We start from the raw sequence: 22431 nt of genomic DNA, 5'->3' as shown, positions 1-22431 counted from the left end.
CATAATGTCCCTAGACCCCTGAAAATCCCTCCCTGGAAGGATCTTATTTCAGGAGGGAAGTGCATTCCAAGAGGCAGATGACTTCCAAGGGAACTCATCAAATCAGGGCAAATATCTTAAGTCTCTAGAGTGGTAGAACTATGTTCCCAAATATTAGTTCTAAGCAAATATACTCTTAATCCCCCCTGCAAGTCTCTGAATATGTGAAGAATACCATTGTTTTTCAACTAACATTTTCTTTCTCTCCCACCCTAACAGCTGAAGAGTATAGTGGGGTTCTGCTTAAAGACAAGATCATAATTCAGAAGGTAGCCATTGTTGTAGACATAAAGTTTCTGGTCAAAAGGATGATAATTAACGCTTTGCGTGGTTTCATGCATCTTATGCATTATAATGTTTAGTCTACCCTCTTTCTCTGTGTTTGTGTCATAGTAGTAGAAAATCTACCCTGGTGTTCAGAGTAGAGTGGCATACAGAACCCCACGTACCATGAAGACGTTAGAAACAGATGGTTTATACTGTGTGGTATACCAAGTGTTTAGCACCTTAAGTGTGGTGTCATTAAGTTTACTAGTCACACATGTTACCAGTACTGGCTTCAGTTGAATAAAAAAATCACCCGCAATCCATGTTCATCTACAGCCAAAGTCAATATCTTGCCAGCCAACATTAGCATATGAAAAGCGGTTATTATATGCAGCATTAGGGAGAGTTGGAGTCACAGCAGCTGTGTTGGTAGTCAGGTTAATTTTGACGATGTTGCGGGTGTTTAACTGGTTGACATACATGTTGTTTCTGTAAACTGCTATACCACCACCTTGACCATAGTAAATCTGGTATTCTCGGTCATTTAAATACAATAGTAGATCATCCAGTGTGTTATAGACTCTGTAATAATCCAAAGTTCTCCCATCTGTATATGAAGGTGCCGCCCAATGCAGCCCTTTGTCTGGACTCTGGGGAGAGTGATTCTGACCCCAGGCACCACATTTGAAGGCTAACCTTCTTCAGTGAGGGGAACTACAGTAGGCCGGCTGATGTTCCCCATACCACCACGAGCACAGCTCCCCAAACAAACAAGAAGATAAAAAGGGCATTCTTAGAGAAACAGAACAAGACACAAACAGTTTAATATCCCAAGAACTAAAAGAAGCTATAAACGTTTTTCTTGTCAAGGTTCAATGACAACAGTGGTTCTGATGGAGAAGAGCCAAAACCTTCTCTTGGTTTCAGTCTCCGTGCAAATCTGCTGTCAGCTCTAGAGAGAATGAGCTTCTTTTTCCATGGATTGTCTCTGAATCTAGAAAACGAGGATAAGGAAACTGCCAAGGTTGGAGGGAAGGCCCAAAGACAGAAAAGAGGGAGTTGGTAAATTTAATGTATTTTCTTATTTAATATATTTTCTATCAAAAAGCATTTTGTAAATAGTATTGTATTTCATTTTTCTTATAGAGAAATCAAGAATGCAGGATTATCCCAGAATCTTATCTTGTTTCCATAAAGCCAGAAAGTGCCACTCACCAGGGTCAGGGAGAATCAATCATAATGAAGAAGACTTTCCTGTGCAACTATCCTTTCCCTTAACCTTTCTGCCTTCTATGGGACCCCAAGTGCATATCCACACCAGGTACCAGAGCTCCCCCAAGCTCATCTTAACAGAGAAAGCTTTGAATATGGCATTTTAAAGATACAGAAAGACAGTCCTATAACGGTGGGATTTCAGCCTTGAGAAGCCATGGGAGTTATTTTAGGACACCATTGCCGGCTCTGTGCCCAAAGCATAGCCCATCACATAGATCACTTGGTGGTCATCTCGCTGCAGAGTTATAAGTGGGTCGGTCTTGCTGCTTATAACCTGTGTTCTACTCCACCACAGAATGACAGGCACGTACTTCAACATTCTCATTCTGATACTGTTGTTGTCACAATGTATACAATCAAGTGGGACCAGACTCAGTGGTCCACTGAACCTACATCCCCTCTAACACCTGGGGGAACCACTCAGGCTGGGCAATGGGCCCTTCACATTGCATTTTCTCTGAAAAGCCTGCAAACCAAAATCATTTCTGAGTTATAAAAAAAATAATAAAATTCTTCCTTATTTCTATAATTACCATTCAAAGAGTTGAATATACATTTTCCGGGATCTTAATAATACCCTTAAAAATGGGTGAGACAGTTTATTGAATAACAAAAAAAAATGCAACCTCAAGTACATTCGAGGTCATTTTCTCTTATCTGGTTGCCTGGAGCAGAGCAGGTGAAGAAAAAAGGGAGCAGAACCTGAATCGCTGGCCCTGGCTTTAAATGCTTGGAGGGAATCAGGGAGCCGTGGAGAGCATAGGTGGTGAGCTGGAGCCAAAAGCAGAGCTCCAAAGAACTACATGAGGTTAGCATTGTCGGGGGGCAAGGGGAGCAAAATTTTTTTGCCTCTGAGTCTCTGTTTCTGACCCATTTCCTTCCTTGCTAGATGTCTCCCCTTTTCCCTGCCTCACTCAGGGACTGCTCAGAGGTGAAATCATTACTAGAAATCCTGCTTTTATTTTTCCAATCTACCTGTGCTTTTTAGTTCCAGAATTAAATATGTGCTCCTTAAATGCTCTCATAAATCTGCATTTGGTGGGAAGGCCAGCCAACCATACAACAGGTAGAAAAATGAAACTACTCTATACCCAGCCTCAAATAATTTTGCATATCATTAAGCAGAACACAGCCATGGGTTTATTTTAATAATGCATGCACCATTTCATAAATAAAAAAGCAACATGTGTTCAGCTGAGAGACTGCTCCCACTAAAGAAATAATAAATAAAATTATAAATTATTATTTCTTCTCCTAAAAGTGATCTCTCAGATGAATGCTTGTTTGCTTTTGTTTATGAAACAATGCATGAATTATTAAAATAAAGTTAGCGGTGTGTTCAGTTTAATGATAACAAAAATTGTTTGAGTTTCCATATGCTACAAACTGGATTTTCTAGTTAAAATATCTTCCCAAGAACTTATTTATTCAACTGCATTTCACTCTGAGGAAATGAAAGAAAGTCACTTTTTTCTTGCAGGTTAGAAGACTTAGGACCTATTTATTTAATTGAATCTTGTCTTCCTGGAAAGGAAATATCCCAAGCCAATAGCAACAAAATATTTAAAGAAAACTTATGATGCATATAACTAATTCAAGCATTATCATGGGGTTAAAGATAATAAACTACTCTGTCCTAGATGTGTAAATCCTTATATATGAATGAACCAAAATAATCTTCTCTTTAAAATCACTGCTACTGAGAGCACCAATAATAGCAATGGTTCATCATTTTACATGTTAGTCAGGAAATTAAAATTATACCTGGTATAAATATTAAAACTGTGTGACCTTAAATCTCTTTTTCTCACCTCCCCACCATTCCTAAATATTCTCCTATTCTTTTTGTTATGTTCACTTTATGCTCTGTCTCCTTTGGGCCATTTTTAGGATGCTGGCTCTGGTCAAAAAGAAGTGAATACAGAGAAGAAAACTCAGCATTGTTGCCAATACTACAGATGTGGCCACAGCAGTGAAAAGCTGTGGCAGACTTCCCTGCTTCCTGGCAGCAAACAGTCCTGGAAACAAGACTGAAACTGACAGCCGGTGTCCACTGCTCATCTAGCCCAGACAGAGTGTCCAGCCCTACGCTTACCCTAACCTTCTCCTCACCCTCCCTTATCTCGCACCTCTTCTTGGTCCCTTCCTTCCTTTCAAGGGTGTGTTAGAGACACTCCATCCCCCTCCTTACCCATCCCATCACAATTTTACCCTGCCACTGACATAATAATGCACTGCCCTCCCATGACCTGGGAATTATGAAAAAACAATGAATCATTTTACATTTTCTGGTAGAAGAGGACACAGCATAGAACTGAGAGCAAAAGTACCCCTTTAGCTCCTCCAGAATCAAGGAAGAAGAGGTAATTTGGTATTAATCAGGTTGGTGGGTTGTTGGAACTTCCTTGTCACTCTGGTAAGCACAGGTGTACCTCTCTCTATTAGAGCATCTATGGAAGGCAGCCTGGTACAGTGAAAATATTCCCGGACAGATGCCAATTCAGTCCTGACTCCAATACTTACTGCCTGTGTATCCTTGATCCTTGAACCCTAGTACCCTAGTATCCTTGAAGTTACTTAACCTTCTGAACTTGTTTTCTCGTGTTAAAAGAAAAATAATAATACCTACTCTGCAAGACTCCTAGGAAAAACAGAGAGTAGGTAGGTACACGTAGCTCAATAAATGGTAATTATCAGCAGCGTACTCACATTATATTACTATTGAAGGTATATATAACTATCTGCCTTCCTGGATAGTGGTTTTGTACCTGTCCTGGTAACCTTAGTACTAAGAACAGGGCCAGCCATACAGTGTTCATGTAATAAAGAAATGAAAGACATTAAATCTCTCAAACCCAGCTTACTTACTCATATCTATAAAACACCAGCCCTCTATCCTAGTGTATATCCTAATTTTTTTAAAACCCTGGTGTTCACAGAATATAATGGAAGGGAGCTTTACCACAATGGTGGCTTTGGCTGTCAATCTCTCCCCCATGGGCTTCATTAGATGTTGCCATGGCACTTTGAAAATATCCTGGCAAGCCCCATGATGAGACTTTAAAATACTGTAACTTGGCTTTTTTTAGAATATCATGGTTAGCATTTTTCTTTAAAGCCAAACATTACATGCCTGCAGAGGGAACTTAATCTTAGATCTATCAATATGCTCTTTCACCTGGACATGTGAACTTTGAGCCAAGAGGAGAATAAATAGACTTGTGAGAATTAGGCAAGTGATACAGTAATAATCATAAAATAATTAAGACTAAATTAACTCTGAGTAATTGGATATATGCTACTCAACACTCTGCTCTCCCCTAAGCTTGGGGCTTTGGCAGGCCACCCAAATCTTCCATACTCGAATAGGTCACTAACCATTTCCTGAGCACTTACGGGTGTCAGCGCAGAGCTTGGCATTGCTGAGCATCGTGGTGCTCGACCCCTGAGCATTTCCACCACATTTTGCCTATGCAGTCATTTAGATTCAGGGGGAAAACACAGAGAGACAGAGTCAGTTGTTTTCGGGGGAAAAAAGTTAATGAGCAGAAGGTCAATTATTTTAGATTAAAAAGTTCTAAGAAACGAAGCAGAAAAAGATGGTATTTGCAGCATAAACTAAATGTTAAGTGCACTTTGTTGAACCCTTACTACATGTCCTGGTTCTGAGATCAAGCTGACGACAGGGATAGCAAACCACAGCTGCAAGGGAGGGACCATGAGAGCATAGAATTACTTGATAGCTGAGACTTGCATCCAGTCTTTGTTTTCCATGCAAGTCTGCAGTCCTAAAAGCAGAGAGGCCAAATTTTCAAGTCCCATAACAGTGAGGAACTTTAATTAAAGTCTCCACAGGCTCACGACTAGGTGGTGCCTGGGGATTTTTCAATTCTGCATTATCAACCAACCTAAACAGAAAGAGAGCAAGTGAAAGAAATTGATTTAAAAACATGACAAAAAGTCAGTTTAATATAAACATCATAAATATAATATGAACAAAGCTGGAGGAGGGCCAAGTGGCTTGGCCAGGATCCAGGTACAGCCAAGGTTTTAGGAAAGTGAGAAGAAATCTGGGTCCAATTTGCTTAAACAACACAGCTGGGCTGCTACGGCCGACAAAAGTCTAAGTGTGAGCACCTAGGGGAAAGTTCTAGGGGGAAAATATCCTAATAAAAACAACCCAACAGACTCCCTTGTTTTCCTCCTTAGATACTAAGCAGTGTACTTTCTCCCTTACCACTGTCCTTGAGTTATTGACACCTGACACTCTGTGTCCTGAGGTGACCAGGAAGGGAGGGGCCTTATATTTTAGCCTCAGCTCTGTCACTACCTGTGTGGCCTCAGGAAAAACAGCACCCTCACCATCTAAGTCCACTCCTCTGAAAAATGATGGGTCTAAGCTAGGTGGCCTTGAATGTTCATTCTGCTCTAAAAATGTCCCCATTCTAAGGGATGAATAGAAAACTGTGCTGGAAAAAATTTATTCCATGAGGGAGATTTGCTGAGGTTAAAAAAGGAAGAAAGAAAATCTTGCTCAGGTATTATCAGAGGTTGTCATTGCTTCGACTCCTGCCCTCAGGGAGCCCTTGGTGGCCCAGCACAATGAGCTCCCATTTACAACGTATGTTGGCACCACTGATCCCAGACCCAATTTAGCCTCACTTTGTTATAGAAGACAGAACGTGGCCTTTATCCTGAACCTCCTCTCTATGTCATGCTATGACAGATTCCCAACTGCAGAAGGAGGGGGAGTCCCCTGAAAAGGACCAAAACGCTGATTACTACGGCAGTATCTAATTAAAGCCTTAAACAGGCCAGCTACAACGACAAGGATCCAGGAACGCAAGGCCTAAAAGGAAACAGGCTGTGACAATAGAAATTGATGAAAATAACAAGAGCTGACCAAGTGATGAAACGATACAGTCCTCTCTCAGGCTGAGAGGCTCACAACCTATAACAATTGATTCTCTGTGACAAGGCGTCTCTGAAGGACAGGGCTGAATACTGCAGCTGAGAGGCTGGCTTTAGTTCACCTGGGGGGATGTGCTGAAGCGCACAAGGACCTGGCACTGCCTTTGTTCACAGCACGGTTTTCACTTCAATTATCCTCGTTAGTAATAGTAAGTGCCAGCGTGTAAGTGCCGATCATAAGAGCTCTGAGCTTCCCAAGCCTTGTTTCATTACCCTCACAGCAACCCTGCAAGGCAGACACTATTATTCTCCCATTTCATAAGTGAGGAGATTAAGGATCTTTTGCTGTGGCCACATAGGCCTTTGGGGTCCCAAAGCCATGCTCCTGACTTCTACACCCACTGCCTCCATTCACATTCATTAGGTACTTTCAGAGCACCCACCTCTGTGCTATACTGGACCCCAAAGGTGATTCATTACAGAGTGAGATGCCATTCCTGCTCTCCAGGAACCCAGTCCACAAGGGACCGCAGGAAATGCCCACAAGCACAGGACATGTTGGGGCCATCATTAAATCCTCACAAAATTTCAGGACACACTATACAGCAGGTGCTCCACATGCATTTAAGAAAAGCACAAAGGAGCCCTGGCCAGGTGGCTTGGGTGGTTGGAGCATCATCCTGTACACATCCTCATAAATGTTTCTCTCTCACATTGATGTTTCTCTGTCTCTCTCCCTCATTCTCTCTCTCTCGCTCTCTCATCCTCTCTCTCTAAAATCAATAACATATCATCAGGTGAGGATTAAAATAATTTTTGTAAGAGGGAAAAATAAAAAGAAAAGCACAGAGGAAAAATAAAGAGGCAGAAGGAGGGGGGGTAGGAGAGAGAAGGAAAGGAAGACTCAAGTCATAATCCCAGCTCATCAGAAAAATGAGCCAATCAGCCCTTGCAATCCACAGACAGCACAGAGTCCACACAGATTCCAAAGGCTTTCACCAGGCCCCTGACAGCAACTCCATCACCAGAGGGATGTTTGCCCTGTTAGTAAATGCAAAGGGGATATGTGTAATATGTGGATTTTGTTTTAAATCAACTCACTGTTTGTGCTTTTCCTCTGTGAGCTCCAGAATGTGACAGTTTGTAAAGCTACTAGGGAAGGAGATTTAAAAGATGGAAGGGTAAACCCAGAACTGCAAAATGCCCATCCTTGCTTCAGGGTTTTAATCCCAAATCCCTTCCCACCTCGATCTAGGACCCTGGGGGCCTGGCTTGGGGGGTAGAAATATGGCATGCTTACCCAGAGCACTACGAGGCAGGGCAACAGGAACATTTTCACCTTTAGAGTCTTCACATTCCTTTAGCTTGTTCTTCATAATTGCAATTTCTCAGCAAACAGTAAGGACATTGTTTCTGTCTAGTGCCTCAAGCTTCTCTACCAGGAGAGTCATATTCCTTATCTAAGGAGATAAAAATTCAGAGTGATTTTATATTATTGTGCAATTTCTTTCATAAACATTCCAGGGCTGAATTTGTCACTTAGTGAAACATTGCTAGAGAATACACCCGAGATCCTTCTGAATGGTTTCATTTGGAAGAATACATTTTATGGTTTAGCGTGAATGCCTGTCAGATTTCAGGCAGATGTGTGTGACAAGAAGAAATTGGCGAAGATTTTAACAGCTTCAATAATAGAACACAGGCTCAGCCTAAGAATCCACAAATGTCCATTAAAGTTCATTTCTAATAACCTTCTCCTATAAACTTGTGTTTACTCCTGTTGTATCATAATTAAGTTTCTAATGAATGGGGAAGACCAAAGAGAATTTAAATTCTAAAATATGTAACTAGAATTCTCAATTATAGCCCACGCCACAACTGTGCTAGTAAATTCTCATTGATATAAATTACCCAACCATGGTCTTTATCTATGGGGTTTAAAAGGCTCCACTGATACATACTCAAAGACATTCCTTTAAAAAGGGTTGCCAGTATGTAGAGAAGTTCCAGGAGGGGTCAAAGATTAGATGATCATTCAAAAGGAGAAACAGACCTAGTAAGTCCAAAGTCAGGTAAACTGTGGCTTTCTAGTCCCATGAAGATAAATCCAGAACTGAGAAAGCACTTGACCTAACTTGGCGATGAAGTTGTTCATATAATCTCCTTTCTAGAGACATTAAAAGGCCATTTGGTTCTGGGACAGGACCCTGATTATTAGCTGGCACCTGCTCCTCAGTCAATATGTTCTCATTGTACTTAACATACTAGTCAAAGACAAGCACCCAGCTCTAGTAGAACGCCAGAATGTGTCATGTGGTCATAAGAGAGCACAGAATTAGAAGTCAAAAGAGAGAGAGATTCATATATTCCCATCTGAACACTGATAACTGAAGACATTTATTATTAATTTATTGAGAAGTCAGTTCACTTCTTACCTCTACTTCCAGCTGGTCAACAATTTCTGGGCTTCCAAGAAAACTGTCCTTCAGCCAGATGATCAGTTTCTCCATCTCTTTCACTTCTAACTGGACAAGAGTCCAGTTCAGTATAAGAAATGGTATCCTTTTCCATGATCTCTATTCAGACAGTTAGGTTTGAAAGTTTCTTTTCATATATACTGATTAATTGGACATACCCCTTCACCTGAAAGGAAATCAAAAAGCTCAAGTCAGTTCCCAAAGTAATATCATATAGTCTTCCTCCACTACTATACCCTTGGGGGCAATTTGATTGCTATCAATCATTTTTTTAAAGAGATAAATCAAAAATATATTTCACAATGGTTTACCTCACCAAATACAAACTAAAAAGAACTTATTACTACAATGGGGAGAAAGTAGATATTGCACTTGCATAGACTAAAGTAGTTTTGCTTCAGAGTCATCATTATTCATACGCATATTTTCATCTCTAATTTAATATTTGAAGATATTACCTCTCCAAACTAAACTGTTTTGAATCAGAGTTTCTTGCCTTCCCTCCTCCCATTGAAACTCATGTTTTAAATCAGTTTCCCAACCTCAGCACTATTGACATTTGGGGGAACATCATTCTTTCTTGTGGGAGGTTTTCTTGTGTGTTACAGGATGTTTAGCAGCATCCCTGGCCTCTACATGCCAGTAACACCCACCCATCCCCCAGGCAGGACAACCAAAACTGTCCCAGAGATTGCTCAGTGTTCCTTGAGGACAAAATCACCACCACCACCACCTTCCATCCACTTAGAACCACTGCTCTATATATTTTCTAGAAGAAGGAGAAATGCACTAAGTAGAACTTTTTCTTTGTTCACCATATACAATGAGTTCTGAGCCTCTCTTCCTTTTACAAAATGGTATAAAGACCTAACTTACTACACAATATGTGAGTGTATGTGAAACTGTAAAGGGCACATTTCATTAAGTACACACACATTTATTCCAAAAACTGATTATTGTAATCAGACCTTTAAATAGCCCATTTGTTGCACATATTTGAATATCTGATCATTTAGTTAAAATACTTCCAAAAATTCCCTTGATGGTTTAGCATATTATTGGAATCTCCAAATGGATATTTCAATAAACACAGTTGGTGGTTCTTTCTGTGTCTGATCTCTAAAAGAAATGCCATGGCTTTTTGAAGGACCTGTTCATTAAAAGTTGCTGGTTTTAGTTATTTATTTTTTTTAATCTGAACATAAATGATACTTTCCCCCAAACTATACTAATGTCAAGTAACTGATCCACAATGGCTAGATCACTTCAGAGCCAGATGTTGGCCTCTAATCCTTCTACTACTAAAAGCAGTCTTAACTTTTGTCATTTTAGCCCTTCAACTCAACCCAACTGTGCAAATTAGTATAGACTCATAGGTCGCAGACCTAAAGGGCTAGAACTTCGGGCAAAGAGGATTTTAATGAAAGTTGAAAATGCAGCCCTTGGCACTACTGGTGTATTTCCTCAGGCAGCTGATGCTCACTGCCATCAGACGTGTCATCACTCAGAGGATGACAAAGCTGGTGACATTTTGGTAGATAATAAGGTTAAAAAATATATATATGTATACAAGTCCTGTCCAGAAGGTATCCAGCCATGTAATATAAAAAAGAGACATTTATTGAAGAAAATACAAGACACAGAAACATTATATGCAGGACAATGATGCCTCAATCCTCTTCAAAATAGGCTCACACAGTTCTCCCAATTACCATCAGCTGCTCCATTGTATTTCCCTAAGTCTCATCGATGTCTGAAATCTCTTCCCTTTCAAAAGTAGGTTTAGTTTTGAGAAAAGCCAGAAGTCACAGGTGCCAAATCTGGGCTGAAGGAGCATTGAATCACCTGGGTGATCTGATGTTTCACCAAAAAACTGTGCATGAGATACGACGCATAGTGGGCACATTGTCATTATGAAGCTGCCAATCACAAGTTGCCTATAGCTGAGGCTTTTTGAATCATCTGAGTACTTTCCATGGGGGAATGTCCAAGCTTAATGCAAAATTTGATGTAGGTTCATTGCTCTGCTCTCTCAGTTGTTTTGAATGTGACGGCCATAGAGTATGTATGCTCATTCAATAGCATCTACCACCCCCAACTGACAAGTAGTAGAGTGAAGTCATTGTTGCTCACACATGTGCATTCCAGTCCACTCTCCTTGGCTGCCAGGTTACATCGATGTCGTACAAACCAATCTTGTTATAGGAACAATGGCTGGACTTTTTCCGGACAGACCCTATATATATAAAACCTAACAAACTCCCCTCAAAAGTATAAACACAGATATAAGGTAAACAAGTTTCAACTTCTAAAAAAAAGAAATCAGACATAAAACCTGGCCTATGATTAATAATAATAATAAAGTGCCAATCCATTGCAGAAATGAAAGTTTGCAAAGTGAATATTCTTGTTGGCATTTGGCCTTGACAGCTCTTGGAACAAATGAAATACCCTCCATTTTACTAGAACATTTTGGTGGCAGATTGCAGCTGTTGTTCTACAAAAATGAGTGATTTAACTGTCATCCCTGCTAAAAATGTGGCTCTCTCTAAAAACCAAGGCATATATTGGAGTTTGTTTCCTATGAGAATGCATGATGTGCCTGCACTAGTTCGGCCACAAAATGAAAGATCTCTGAGTATCTGTTTGGGAAAAAGATTAGGTTCTTTCAGCTGACATTTAAAAGGAAGTTCATTGATGTTTGGGAAACCTGGAATTATCCATGGAGTTATGGAAGGCAGGGGAGAATTTGAGGATGAGCCAGAAAAACTTAACACTGTAAACTTTACTAATATAAGCTGACTGTACAGATCTCTAATGCTGAAATGCCATGGAAAACTCTGAGAGCATCCCAGCTCTGTCTGGAAGCTGCCATCTTGGCAGAGGCAGCCCTGCTTGTCCTTGGATGTGTAGCAAGAATACGAGTCTAGCCCTAAGGGGACACATCCCTGTGTCAGTATCTCTACTCAAGACTCCTCATCATCACAAGTTGAGCTTTAGAAGATTCATCTATGCCTGCCTTCAATTCACAGCCTGACATTCAGCGTTTCCATGCTTATATTTGTCGTGCACATATATGTCATTGACGCATTCTAAGAATCAAAGTCTGTTTGGGGTTTTTTTCTGGAATGTTTGTGTTGTTCTGTACAATAAATATGATCCTGCAATAAATATGGTGCAATACAGAGGCTATTAAGCTAAAGAATTAGTCTGGCTCATGTTTCTCCCAGTTCCCCAAAATCTGTGATCATAACTGTGGTCAGATTATTTGAAATAAGAAAGTGTACTTTGCAGCATACTCATTTTAATATATCTTCAAAAATAAATGCAACAAGATTAAATGAGCTTGAATTGACTATCACAACATATGAAGCACTTTGGAGCTATACCCACCTAAACTAACCAGTACTTAGTGGGCAAATCACTTAATTTCTCTAAGCCTTAGTTTTCTGCTATAAATTGGGAGTAATGGTATCAAGCTCAAAGATTATTGTGAAGAATAGAGATAATATATATTAATGCCTAGTATAATGGGTACCATATAAATTACAGCAATTATTAAAGAAACAGTATTTCAGTTTTTTTAATATGACCTTCTAATTTTCTACATTTCAGTACACAAAACATTGCTCAATCAATGTCATTTGTTTATGGGTTGCCTAAACGTCTCACAGGCTGCCTCAACCTTCCCATGTGTGAGGATCTATTAGCAAATACTTGATATTAAATAACTTGCCCCAAAGACCATAACTTTCCAGAGAAAATAAAATCCTGAGCTGCCTTTTTTGTCATACCCTTCCAAAGTACAGTCACAAGAGGACATATTATAAACAACAGAAAAGTATAAAATGCTTTCAGCATCTCAGACAGAGACATTAGTCTTCTCCGTGTACTGGCAGATAATGAATTAATGTAAGGTAATCAAAACCCTTTTCTACTGGCCTGCCCAAATGGGCATTCCCCCAGGCCCCTAGACAAATGGTGATTTCCAAGGCAACCCAGGGACAGCTATAATAATTCACCTGGAACCTCAAAAGCCCTTTGCTGAAGAGCTAACTTTGGATTTGAAGTCATTAGTGACCTGCTGCCTCTCCTCTTGGGTCTGCACTGGAGGATGGTATCAGTACGGCTGAGAGAAAAGAGAGCCAGGATTAATTCCTAACCTGCCCAGAAAGGAATGACCCTTACATTTATGTCTCTTCACCTTTCTGAACCTCAGTATTTCCATTTCTAAAATTAGAAGAACACAAACATATCTGCCTTGACAGATGAGTAGAAATGGAAGCATTTAGGAAAGCACAAACACAATGTGTTACTGTTATTATTACCTGTCACAATGATCTATTATGCAAATTTCAACAGGCAGGACTACTCTTTTCTTAGGCCTCAATCACCAGTTTTTTTAGGACCAGCTACTGACATATTCAGAACTAAAAGTTTTCCCACCTACTCCACACTTCTTCCCTGCCAATTATTAGCAAGGCAGATGCCACCTGCTCCCCTCACAAAACTGGAATTAACTGTCCCACACTCACAAACCTGGCAAGATACACGCTCTCCCTGGAGCAGCGTGGGGTTCCACACTGCCCTTCCCGCTGCTGCCAGCAGAAAGACATGCAAATCAGCAGCTTGTACCATTTCAAAGCAATGACTCTAACTGAAAAGATCTTTACCTAGGATTATCTTCTACTTGTTATGTTTTTATGCATAACTTCTTATCTGTACTTGATTATGCTGGAATAAGACTATGAATATTAATGATTGGAATTTATAATTTAGTGCTGTGCCTTTTCTACTGATTAATTCAAGGACATTTATTTCTTAAAAAGCTGGATTCCTGAAGTAGTCAAACACGTTTTCCTGGACACTCATTTAAATTTAGAATATTTATCTACCAATTCAGGTTCAAAGCAGAGTGCTAGCCTTACTATAATTTTTGTCTTAAAGGATAACTATGCTGGATGTTGTGGTAACTAAACTTAAATATCTCAGGAAAACTTATTTTGAATCTTGTAGGAAGGCCAGGCTCCCTGTAAATTAATAAAGTTGTATTAAATAATGTATAATGTGATTATAGCCTTGCATGAACGTTGCCTCTGCAGAAAATGGAAGTCTTTCAAACTGATTTTTAACTTGGTCAAAAAGGTAGAAAGGGTCAAAACTGGAATGCAAAGTCCTCTTGCTCTAGTCAATTCAGAGGAAGGCAAGCCCTGTACAAGCACTTTCCCCACTAGAGGAAAGCACTCATCAGGAGGTTTGAGTCAAGGTCTTTATTTACCAAAGCTGAGTGACCTATTAGTTTTGATTCAAATTCCCAGGGAAGCCATCAATTTTGGTGTAATGCTGGACATGTCTGATTTAATGTTCCCACTGAGACAATAGATGATAATCACCAAAAAAGAGAGTGGTGGGGGGAAGAAAGTAAGTTAGAAAGAGGAAATAAGAGGAAGAGAAAGAAAAAAGGAAGGAAAGAAGAAGAATAAGAGGCAGAAGACTTGGGGGAGTAGGGGAAAAGAAGAAAGAGGGAGAGAAAAAGAAGGGACCTTCCAAAAATAAGAGAAAACCAAAAAGTTTCAAAAAATTAAGAAGAAAAGGGAAAGAAAGATGAAGGGGATGAACATGGGGAAGGACTGAGGCAAGGGGAGAAATAAAGAATAAAAGAGAAGAAGTAAAGGAATAGGAAAAACGTGAAAGAGGAGGAACATAAAATAAAACATAAAGAGGGTAGAGGAGAGAAAAGAAAGCAAAGCTAGAGGGAAGACCAAGAAGAAGAACCAAAGGAAGGAAAAGACAACAAAACAAAAACAATCATAGAGCTGGGGTTTGCAGGGAGAGCTCGAGGCCTCTTTCCAACTGCAGTGCTGAAGGGGGTCTATCCATGGCGTGACTGATCTCGGTCCATTTCCTCCCCATGCCCCGACTTTTCCTGCTGCAAAGAACTCCATAGCTGAACTGAAAATAAACGCTAAAACCTCCATAGGATGCAAATGTGCTGTCTTTGATACAGTGAAGAACAACTGTTTAAAAAGTCCTGAATAAAAAGTGTTTTGTGAAATAATAAAACAAACAAAAACTAACGCAGAGATACAGACAACAGAATAGTGGTTTCAGAAGGGAAAGGGGATGGGGGGAGGGCAAGGTGAGCAAAGCGGGTCAAATATATGGTGATAGAAAGAAACTAGACTTTGAGCAGTAAGCACACAATAGAGTACACAGATGTTGAATTTTAATTCGCACCTGAAAATTACATAATGTTATTATCCATCGTTATTCCAATAAATTTAATTTGTAAAGTGTTTTGTTTGTTCTTATTGAGATATTGTTCAAAAATGGGAAAATGCTTACTTCAGAAAGCTCTTCCTCGAACTTCTGGGAGACAATGTGAGCTGTGCTTCCCAAGCAGTCCACTCTCTCCGCCAGACTGGTGGGGTCTGCCAGGGCCACAGAGCACAGGAGGGTCCCGCAGTCATCCTGGGTGCCGGTGAAATTGGAAAACAACAGTAAACAAAAATAAGTTCAATATCAGTAACAAGTGGAGAAAAGAGCTTTTTGGCAACTGAAGTGACAGAAATTGGCTTGTCAAAAGAGTGCTTAGAGGCGAGTGGAGTCCAATTCATAAATGAACAGAATCATTAAAACTAGCTAAAACAGCCACATTTCATGCACGGGCAGTAAATACTCACAATTTTAGCCACATCATCACCTGTTTGGCTAAACCACTGTGTCAGCCACCTTTATCTCCAAGATAAAGGCTTTCTTGAGGAGGCTTAAAGGAAATTATTACTGTCCCTATGTAAGGAAAGGGAAATAAAGAATAGATGAGAGCCCTAACTTTAAATTCCAGGTCTGCCACTAACTGGACATGAACCCTTTTGAAGTCCCAGTTTCCCCACCTGTCAGAGATAACCTGCTTCACGGGGTTGTCCTCCAGATTAACCGCATAATGTAAACCAAGTCCCTAGCACAGGGTAGGTGATCAGTAAATGTAAATTTCTTTTTCCTCCTACTTACTCATTCTCTTTTCCTCACATTTACCCAAACCCCAACCCAATTCATCCTGTTGGAATGAGGAAAACATCAAGGGTATGGGTTACAGTGCAAATATACAATGCAAATTCACATCTTGTCCTCACCTGGGAAATTGTGTAACTAACATCCTTCAAAATGGAAACAAATGAACCATTTGTTAAAAACCGAACAATGTATGAGTTTGAAGGTTTTGTGCAAATCCCTAAAGAGTTTTCCAGCTTATGCCCTGCCCAGTGTATCTCAGTTGGTTGCAGCATCATCCCATAGACAAAAAGGTCACGGGTTCAGTCCCCAGTCAGGGCGCACGCCCAGGTTGCAGTTCCTGATCAGGGTGCCTTTAGGAGGCTACCCTTTGACGTTTCTCTCTCATATTGATGTTTCACCCCACTCTCTCTCCCTCCCCTCCCCTCTCTAAACATATCCTCGGGTGAAGATAAAAAAAAATTTAAGTTTCAGAAAAGTCACTTTAAAATATTTAATGTTTCTTTAAAATATTCAGGCTCACACTTCAGTGCCGCTGCATATTTTAAAATGACAGGTTTGAAAGATCCTGTTTCTCTTTTGTCCCCTTTGAACTCCTCTAAGGGGATCCCACCATAATTAACATTTTTTTATTACTACTATTGCTTTACAGAGTAACTCTTGGCAGCCGACTGGCTGTACCTTTCAGTGGTCCCATCTGAAGGCCATCCCAAAGTTTGCCTGTAGTGTGTCAACCTGAAGTGTCTCTTTCTGAAACCAACAATAGGAGAGCAATGGTTTGCAGAGTCTGAAAGAGACCCAGGCTACACCTCCCAAAGTTTAGATCAGCTGGCTGCAGCCAAGGTTGTGTTTTCTGTGCATTTAATGTCCAACAACCTCTATGATTTCCCAGCAAGCTGGACTTAGATGTTTCTGTAATCAAAATTTATTCCATCAGAGATCTCTGGCTTTTGCAACTAAGTTGCTTGTTAATTTAACCTAATCTTCTCTAAGATGAGCAGATATATATATAAATGTGTACCCTAAACTCTCTATGCCAAATAAATTCCTGAAAATGACCTCAATTTTCCTTGCCAATCACCCCCACACCTGCAGGAACTAAGGAATAGGAGGAGGGGCAAGCAGGTTTCTGCTGAACACCAGGACTGAGAGAGGGATTCATGAATAAGGACTGGACAAGCCACACTGGGAACATGTCACAGAGGCCACCTTTCCTTGGAACCAGCTTTATCATTCCCTCTGAAGATAGAAAGACTCCAGCTCAATCACGCCAAGGCTTTTACAGAAGGACCAATCTATCATGGGCTTTTGAAGAAATGGTTTATTATAATAACTGTCTGCCAAAAAAAAAAAAAGTCTTGCATTGCATTTTGACAAGGGAAGGTTAATTAGCTGCACAAGGCAGGGTTGGACCATTCTTCAAGTTCTCTGAAAAGCTCTGCCAACTCAGAGAACACTGGAGATCATCAAGCAGTCTCAGACAATCAACTAGATACCACTAGCTAACAACTTTTAATCCTGAAGTTCACCTGAAAGGCAGGCAAATCATTATGAGCCCTGCTGACAGTCATTCCACCAGCTTCTATTGAACATCTCCGTCCCAGGGCAGTGGACTCCCCAGCTGCCATCCTGCTTATCATCAGTCCAGCATGCTCAGCTGACATCAAAATGGCCCATAAGTTTGATCAGTGTCTCCCATTAGAGATATTTCTGCCTCTCACATTCAAAGACAATGAAGCTAATGGTGATGGGTCTCTCTCTGTGGTGAATGCTTAAACTCCATGTATGTGTAACACAGGGAATGAAAGACAAAGGCAAGCGCTTGTCCCTTTGGTTATTGCAAAGGTACGTGACCCCCATAATGGAGAGCAAATAGTACCCTGCGTGCCCCCTAAGACACCTTACCCTGGTAGGTCCTCACTTACTTGGCATGTGTTCAATTAGCATTTACTGGTGCCTACAACTCGCCAGGCTCTGGTGGTAGGGAGACAGGCAAGAACTGATCCCTGCCCCCATGAATCGGGCCCATTTTCAAGATGAAAGCTGTCTATTTTTTCGACAGGCGCCTTAGCCTGATGACAGAAACACATGACTCATTGTGATTCTGACTCTGCCAATTACTGTGTGGAGAAAAGCATGGAGCCTTTTCTCATCTGTGAAATGAGGACCCTGAGAGCGGCCCCTACATAGTGGCGTCAGGGGGCGGGGAGCAGCATCTGTGGCATGTAGAGTTTCTGAGCACTACAGCAGAAGGTGTGACTCACATTTGTTATTTGAGGTGGCAATTGACTCTAATTAGCAGCCAAGTGTAAGTGACTGCGAAGATTCAAGGCATAAAATAATGGTACTCAACATTTTCAAAGTACAGAAAATGATACATTTGGAACTAGCTCAATGACAGTTATAAAGAGGTTTTCTACCACTTTCCAAAGAGCTCATCAAGCTGACAGCCAGCCCTAGAAAATCGGGTTTCTAGCAGAAGTGACACCTTATAGTCTGCTGTAAAAGAGAAGTTGGAGTTATGATACTGACTCACCAGAAGAAGAGAAGTAAACCAGGAAAGAGATTAAAACCTCTAAGTACAATTTAACTACCATTTCTTTTTTAAAAAATTTTTTCTTATTGTTCAAATACATTTGTCTCCATTTTCCCGCCACCACTTTCACCTGCCCCACCTCATTTCTTATCTACTTTTAAATATTTATCACCTTATCAGACAATAAGCATTTTGGATTTCTGTTTCTTGACCTACATTTTATTTTCTATTTATTTTAGCTGATCATCTTACTCAAATACTGATTTCTGATTGGTGATGACATTTCAAAATAAATTATTATTGTTATCTCATTTTTTTTAAATGTTAACAAGTTTGATTGTCTCCGTGAAAATCACGTATTTAAATGAAATAAAATGAGGCATCTTATGTCTGACTACAAAGAACCTTTGTGCATATTCATGATTCCCAAAGCAGTCTCCTTTTAAAAATAAGCAGTTTTCATCTTACTGCCTTGCAATTCAGTAAGCTGCATGGAGAGAGATGGGGAAGGGCACGGGCAGGCAGTTTGAGCTATAGAACTTGCTGGCTTAGTGCCCTTAAGCCAATGACTTCACCTCTCTAAACCTCAGTTTTCACATCTCTACAATGGGATCATTAATTGTATCCACCTCTTAGAGTGAAATAAGATGATATATATTATGCACTTAACAAAGTCCTGGCATTTATGAGGCACCCAATGAACACCACTGCTGACATTTCTATCTGGGTCCTATCAAACCACTTTTTAATCAACAAATTTTTATTGTATATATAGTCCTGATGATAAAAGCAACAAACGGAAGCCTTTTCCTCCTCTTTTCCTGTTGACCCTTCCATTCAGACATGATCATGTAAGACCTGACCTGTGAGTAAAGGTCATAGAAATGCAGGGGAATGGGCTGTAGGGGATTTAAGACTCCACCACCCCAAGTCACACCTTAGCATGGAAAGCCTAGGTTTTGCAGAGCTAAACTCCTACTGAAAGGCCCAGAGCTGATGTGGGCAGAGGAGAGTGAGGAACTGCTTCTTGCCCCCTAACTTCTCATCCCTCCATGCCTCTTCCCATTTCCTTGAAGGACTCATTGCAAAGAACTGGCTCACTACACATGTTACTGATGTGGCCTCTAGTACATGGTTTGCTTTGTTGATTTGTTTGTTGCTGCTTGTGTTGTTGTTTTGAGGTGGAAATGGCTCTAAAAATTCCCTATAAGGAAGTTTGAAAGAGAACTATTACTCCTCCAGAGAACTATGTGCATGTAAGAGCGCTCTCCTAGAGACCACTGTCACCTCCCCTTGCTTCTGTCACCCATCTCCTTTACAAATCAGGCTCAGGGAGACTGTCAGGGTTCCCCCCAGACCACCATGGCTCTCACTCCCTCCAGGGCTATCCTTCACCAGCTGCAGGTCTCTGTTGGGCAGTAAATCAATTGGACAAACTTTTCTGGAGCTACTACTGGCAGGACCCCTTCCCTAACAGCTATCAGCTGGGACAGAACCTGGGCATCTCTACTTTCAGAGCACCCCTCCCATCCCTCTCTCCATTCTAAAGTGCAGCCAGGTTAGAGACCCTCTGTAAAGCTTGATTGTTTCCTGAACTGAGATGTCATCTCTCTTGCTAACAATTTAATTATTTCACCCGGGTTTTAATTCATTTCCTTGGCACCTACTGTTAACAAAGGGAGTCGTAAATCTTTTAGAGTGCTCAGGTCTAGCCATCCATGAAATTATATTCAGGTCCCCAAAAAGCAAGAGGAAGGGAGTGACTACAGCTCTCAGATTCTGGGGCCTACTCACCTGGGACATGGAGCTAGAACCAGATCAGGAGCTGTCACTGGTGGCAGTCCTGAAGCTGGAGCCAGAGATGAAGTTAGAGGTGAAATCAGTGACAGGTAAGGAGCTGGGTCTCGGGTAAGGGGTCAAGGTCCCCCAAGCTGCAAAATCCTCTGCAGGTGGGCTGAGGGGGAAAAGAAGGGCTTATAGGAAGGAGAGGTAGGGCCTCATCTTGTGTTTTGGTTGAAGCAGCTGCCTTCTGTCCAGAGTCCAGGGCTCCTTATAGTGCCTTGTAGGGATTTCCCCATGGCCAGTTTATGGGGAAAGAGGAAGTCACTGGTGAACATGTGATGGCCCTGAGAGGGTCAAGACACCCAGGAACCTGAGTCACCTCCACACCTTTTCACTGAGCCCTCACTCTGCCAGCTGCCCTTTGATATGGTTGTCTGCCACCAAATATTAATTCAAATGTCCTTTTTCAAGCCTAATAGCTCATTTCCAACATGCTACTTCCTTGATGGAGACCATATGAAAATAGCCTTTGTGGATGAGACAGAGCTTGGACGTAGGTCCCAAGAGGGAGAGGCAACCCTCCATCCTTTGCCTGGAAGCCATTTCTAGTGGCCCATTTCACTGAATGCTGCTCTCCAGAGAAAGACAGGGAACTCCGTTTAGAAACTGTGAATCTCCCCAGGGTGTGATTCCCTCTTCAGCTGCTACTGCCCAGGTTTCCCCTTCCAGTGTCTGCCTCTAGACAAAGTTCTCTCAACAACCTGTGCCGAAGGAGGGACTAGTCATGTTCTGCTCCCTGGAAATTCAGATAGGGGTCTGTACATAAAGTACTCACCACTGTGGGCTCCGCGTAGGAGAAAGAAACCAAACAGGAGTCTGCCCAGACCCAGACAGGGAGGTTCACGTTGGGCAGTTTCTTTATCCAGAGGACTCTGTCTGCACTCCATTGTCCCAGACTCTCCTGTGAGCTGATCAGGTGTTCAAGAACTCAATGCTTATTCACCACGGAACTGAGAGATGGGGATGGTCTTTAGGCCCCCTTTGCAACTCTCCAACTTTCCATACACCTTTGTACCCCTTTGCTTTCCTCCCTGCAGAGTAAGAAAGGTATTGGCTTGAATATTAAAAATCAGCTGTCACTCTGTGGTATTTGCAAGTCCTTTAGCCCCTCTAGTGTTGTAACAATTTCTAAATTGTTAGAATTAAGTAAAATATTATATAAGGAGTACTCATAAGCTTTGAAGTGTTATACAATTGTCAGGTTTTTGTGCTCTTCTGTTGTTTTGCTTTTATCTTCCTAAGGCCTGGCTCAGCGAGCAAGGTTGTTGGGTTCAAAATAGAGAAAGAAGGTCCCTGCCCCACTTCATCCTCCCCCACCTCTGGAAGACCTCATTTGAAGAGCCCTTTCTCCTCATAGTCTCCCTACACTCCCAGAATAAACACTGCCGATGTGAGAAACAGTCTTAAATCATTGGAAAATTATTCAGATACTCAGGAGAGAAAGAGGTAAGAATATAAGAAAGAATGGGAGAGTGAGAAAAGAAGAGATAGAGATAAAAGGGGGCAGAGAAGGACAAGTCTCTATTTTTGGTGTACCCAAGGTGTCCTGGGGCTGCATCCCTGGTCAAGTGCCCCACTCTGCCCCCTGACCCGAGGGCTGAGTAGACACCCTGCCTAGATCAGTCTCCCCAACTTTAAGGCCCACACTCCCCAGCCATCCAGACTGTCATTGCTGCCTCCACATTAGGGCACACCACTTTCAAGCCACACAGGGTATCTTCTTATGCCAATCTTACACCAATTTTCAGGTGGGTGTGGTGATTAGAGGTGGTTATAATAAACCCAGGAAGGACAGTAGCATTCTCCCAGAAGCTCTCTGGAAAAACAGGATCTATCTACATATCTTCTCCAAAGTTAATCTATGGTGAAGACTGAGAGGTCAAGGACAGGTGATCTATGGCTAGCTCTTATAGGGTAGAAGGAGTATTTTGAAGCCTTTACCTCTATTTTGAAGTTCACTGTTCTCTATGAGAAGAGATTCAGCCTTAGCCTCTTTGGCTGAATTTTCTAACCATTTAGTTAGCCAATCCAGGACAGGAAAAGTATGTGTGAGAATGACACACGGTACATTGC

General features: G+C 41.3%; 1 protein-coding gene across 1 annotated transcript; it reads right to left on the bottom strand.

The window, feature by feature from the left end:
• Positions 1 to 251: 251 nt before the first annotated feature.
• Positions 252 to 20319, bottom strand: OLFM4 (olfactomedin 4). Its single transcript, XM_054586598.1, is given in 10 exon segments — positions 252 to 578; positions 580 to 612; positions 614 to 643; positions 645 to 1009; positions 1012 to 1098; positions 7802 to 7952; positions 8928 to 9027; positions 9029 to 9135; positions 15315 to 15461; positions 20311 to 20319. Coding segments are annotated over 10 exon segments (1356 nt in total).
• Between the last annotated feature and the right edge of the window lie 2112 nt (positions 20320 to 22431).

The sequence above is a fragment of the Pteronotus mesoamericanus genome, unplaced genomic scaffold (genome assembly GCF_021234165.1).
Source record: "Pteronotus mesoamericanus isolate MK-2021 breed Mesoamerican mustached bat unplaced genomic scaffold, CSHL_Meso_final contig_94, whole genome shotgun sequence".
NCBI classification, from domain to species: domain Eukaryota; kingdom Metazoa; phylum Chordata; class Mammalia; order Chiroptera; family Mormoopidae; genus Pteronotus; species Pteronotus mesoamericanus.
The sequence above is the reverse complement of the archived record's forward strand: the minus strand, read 5'-3'. Positions and strand labels throughout refer to the sequence as shown.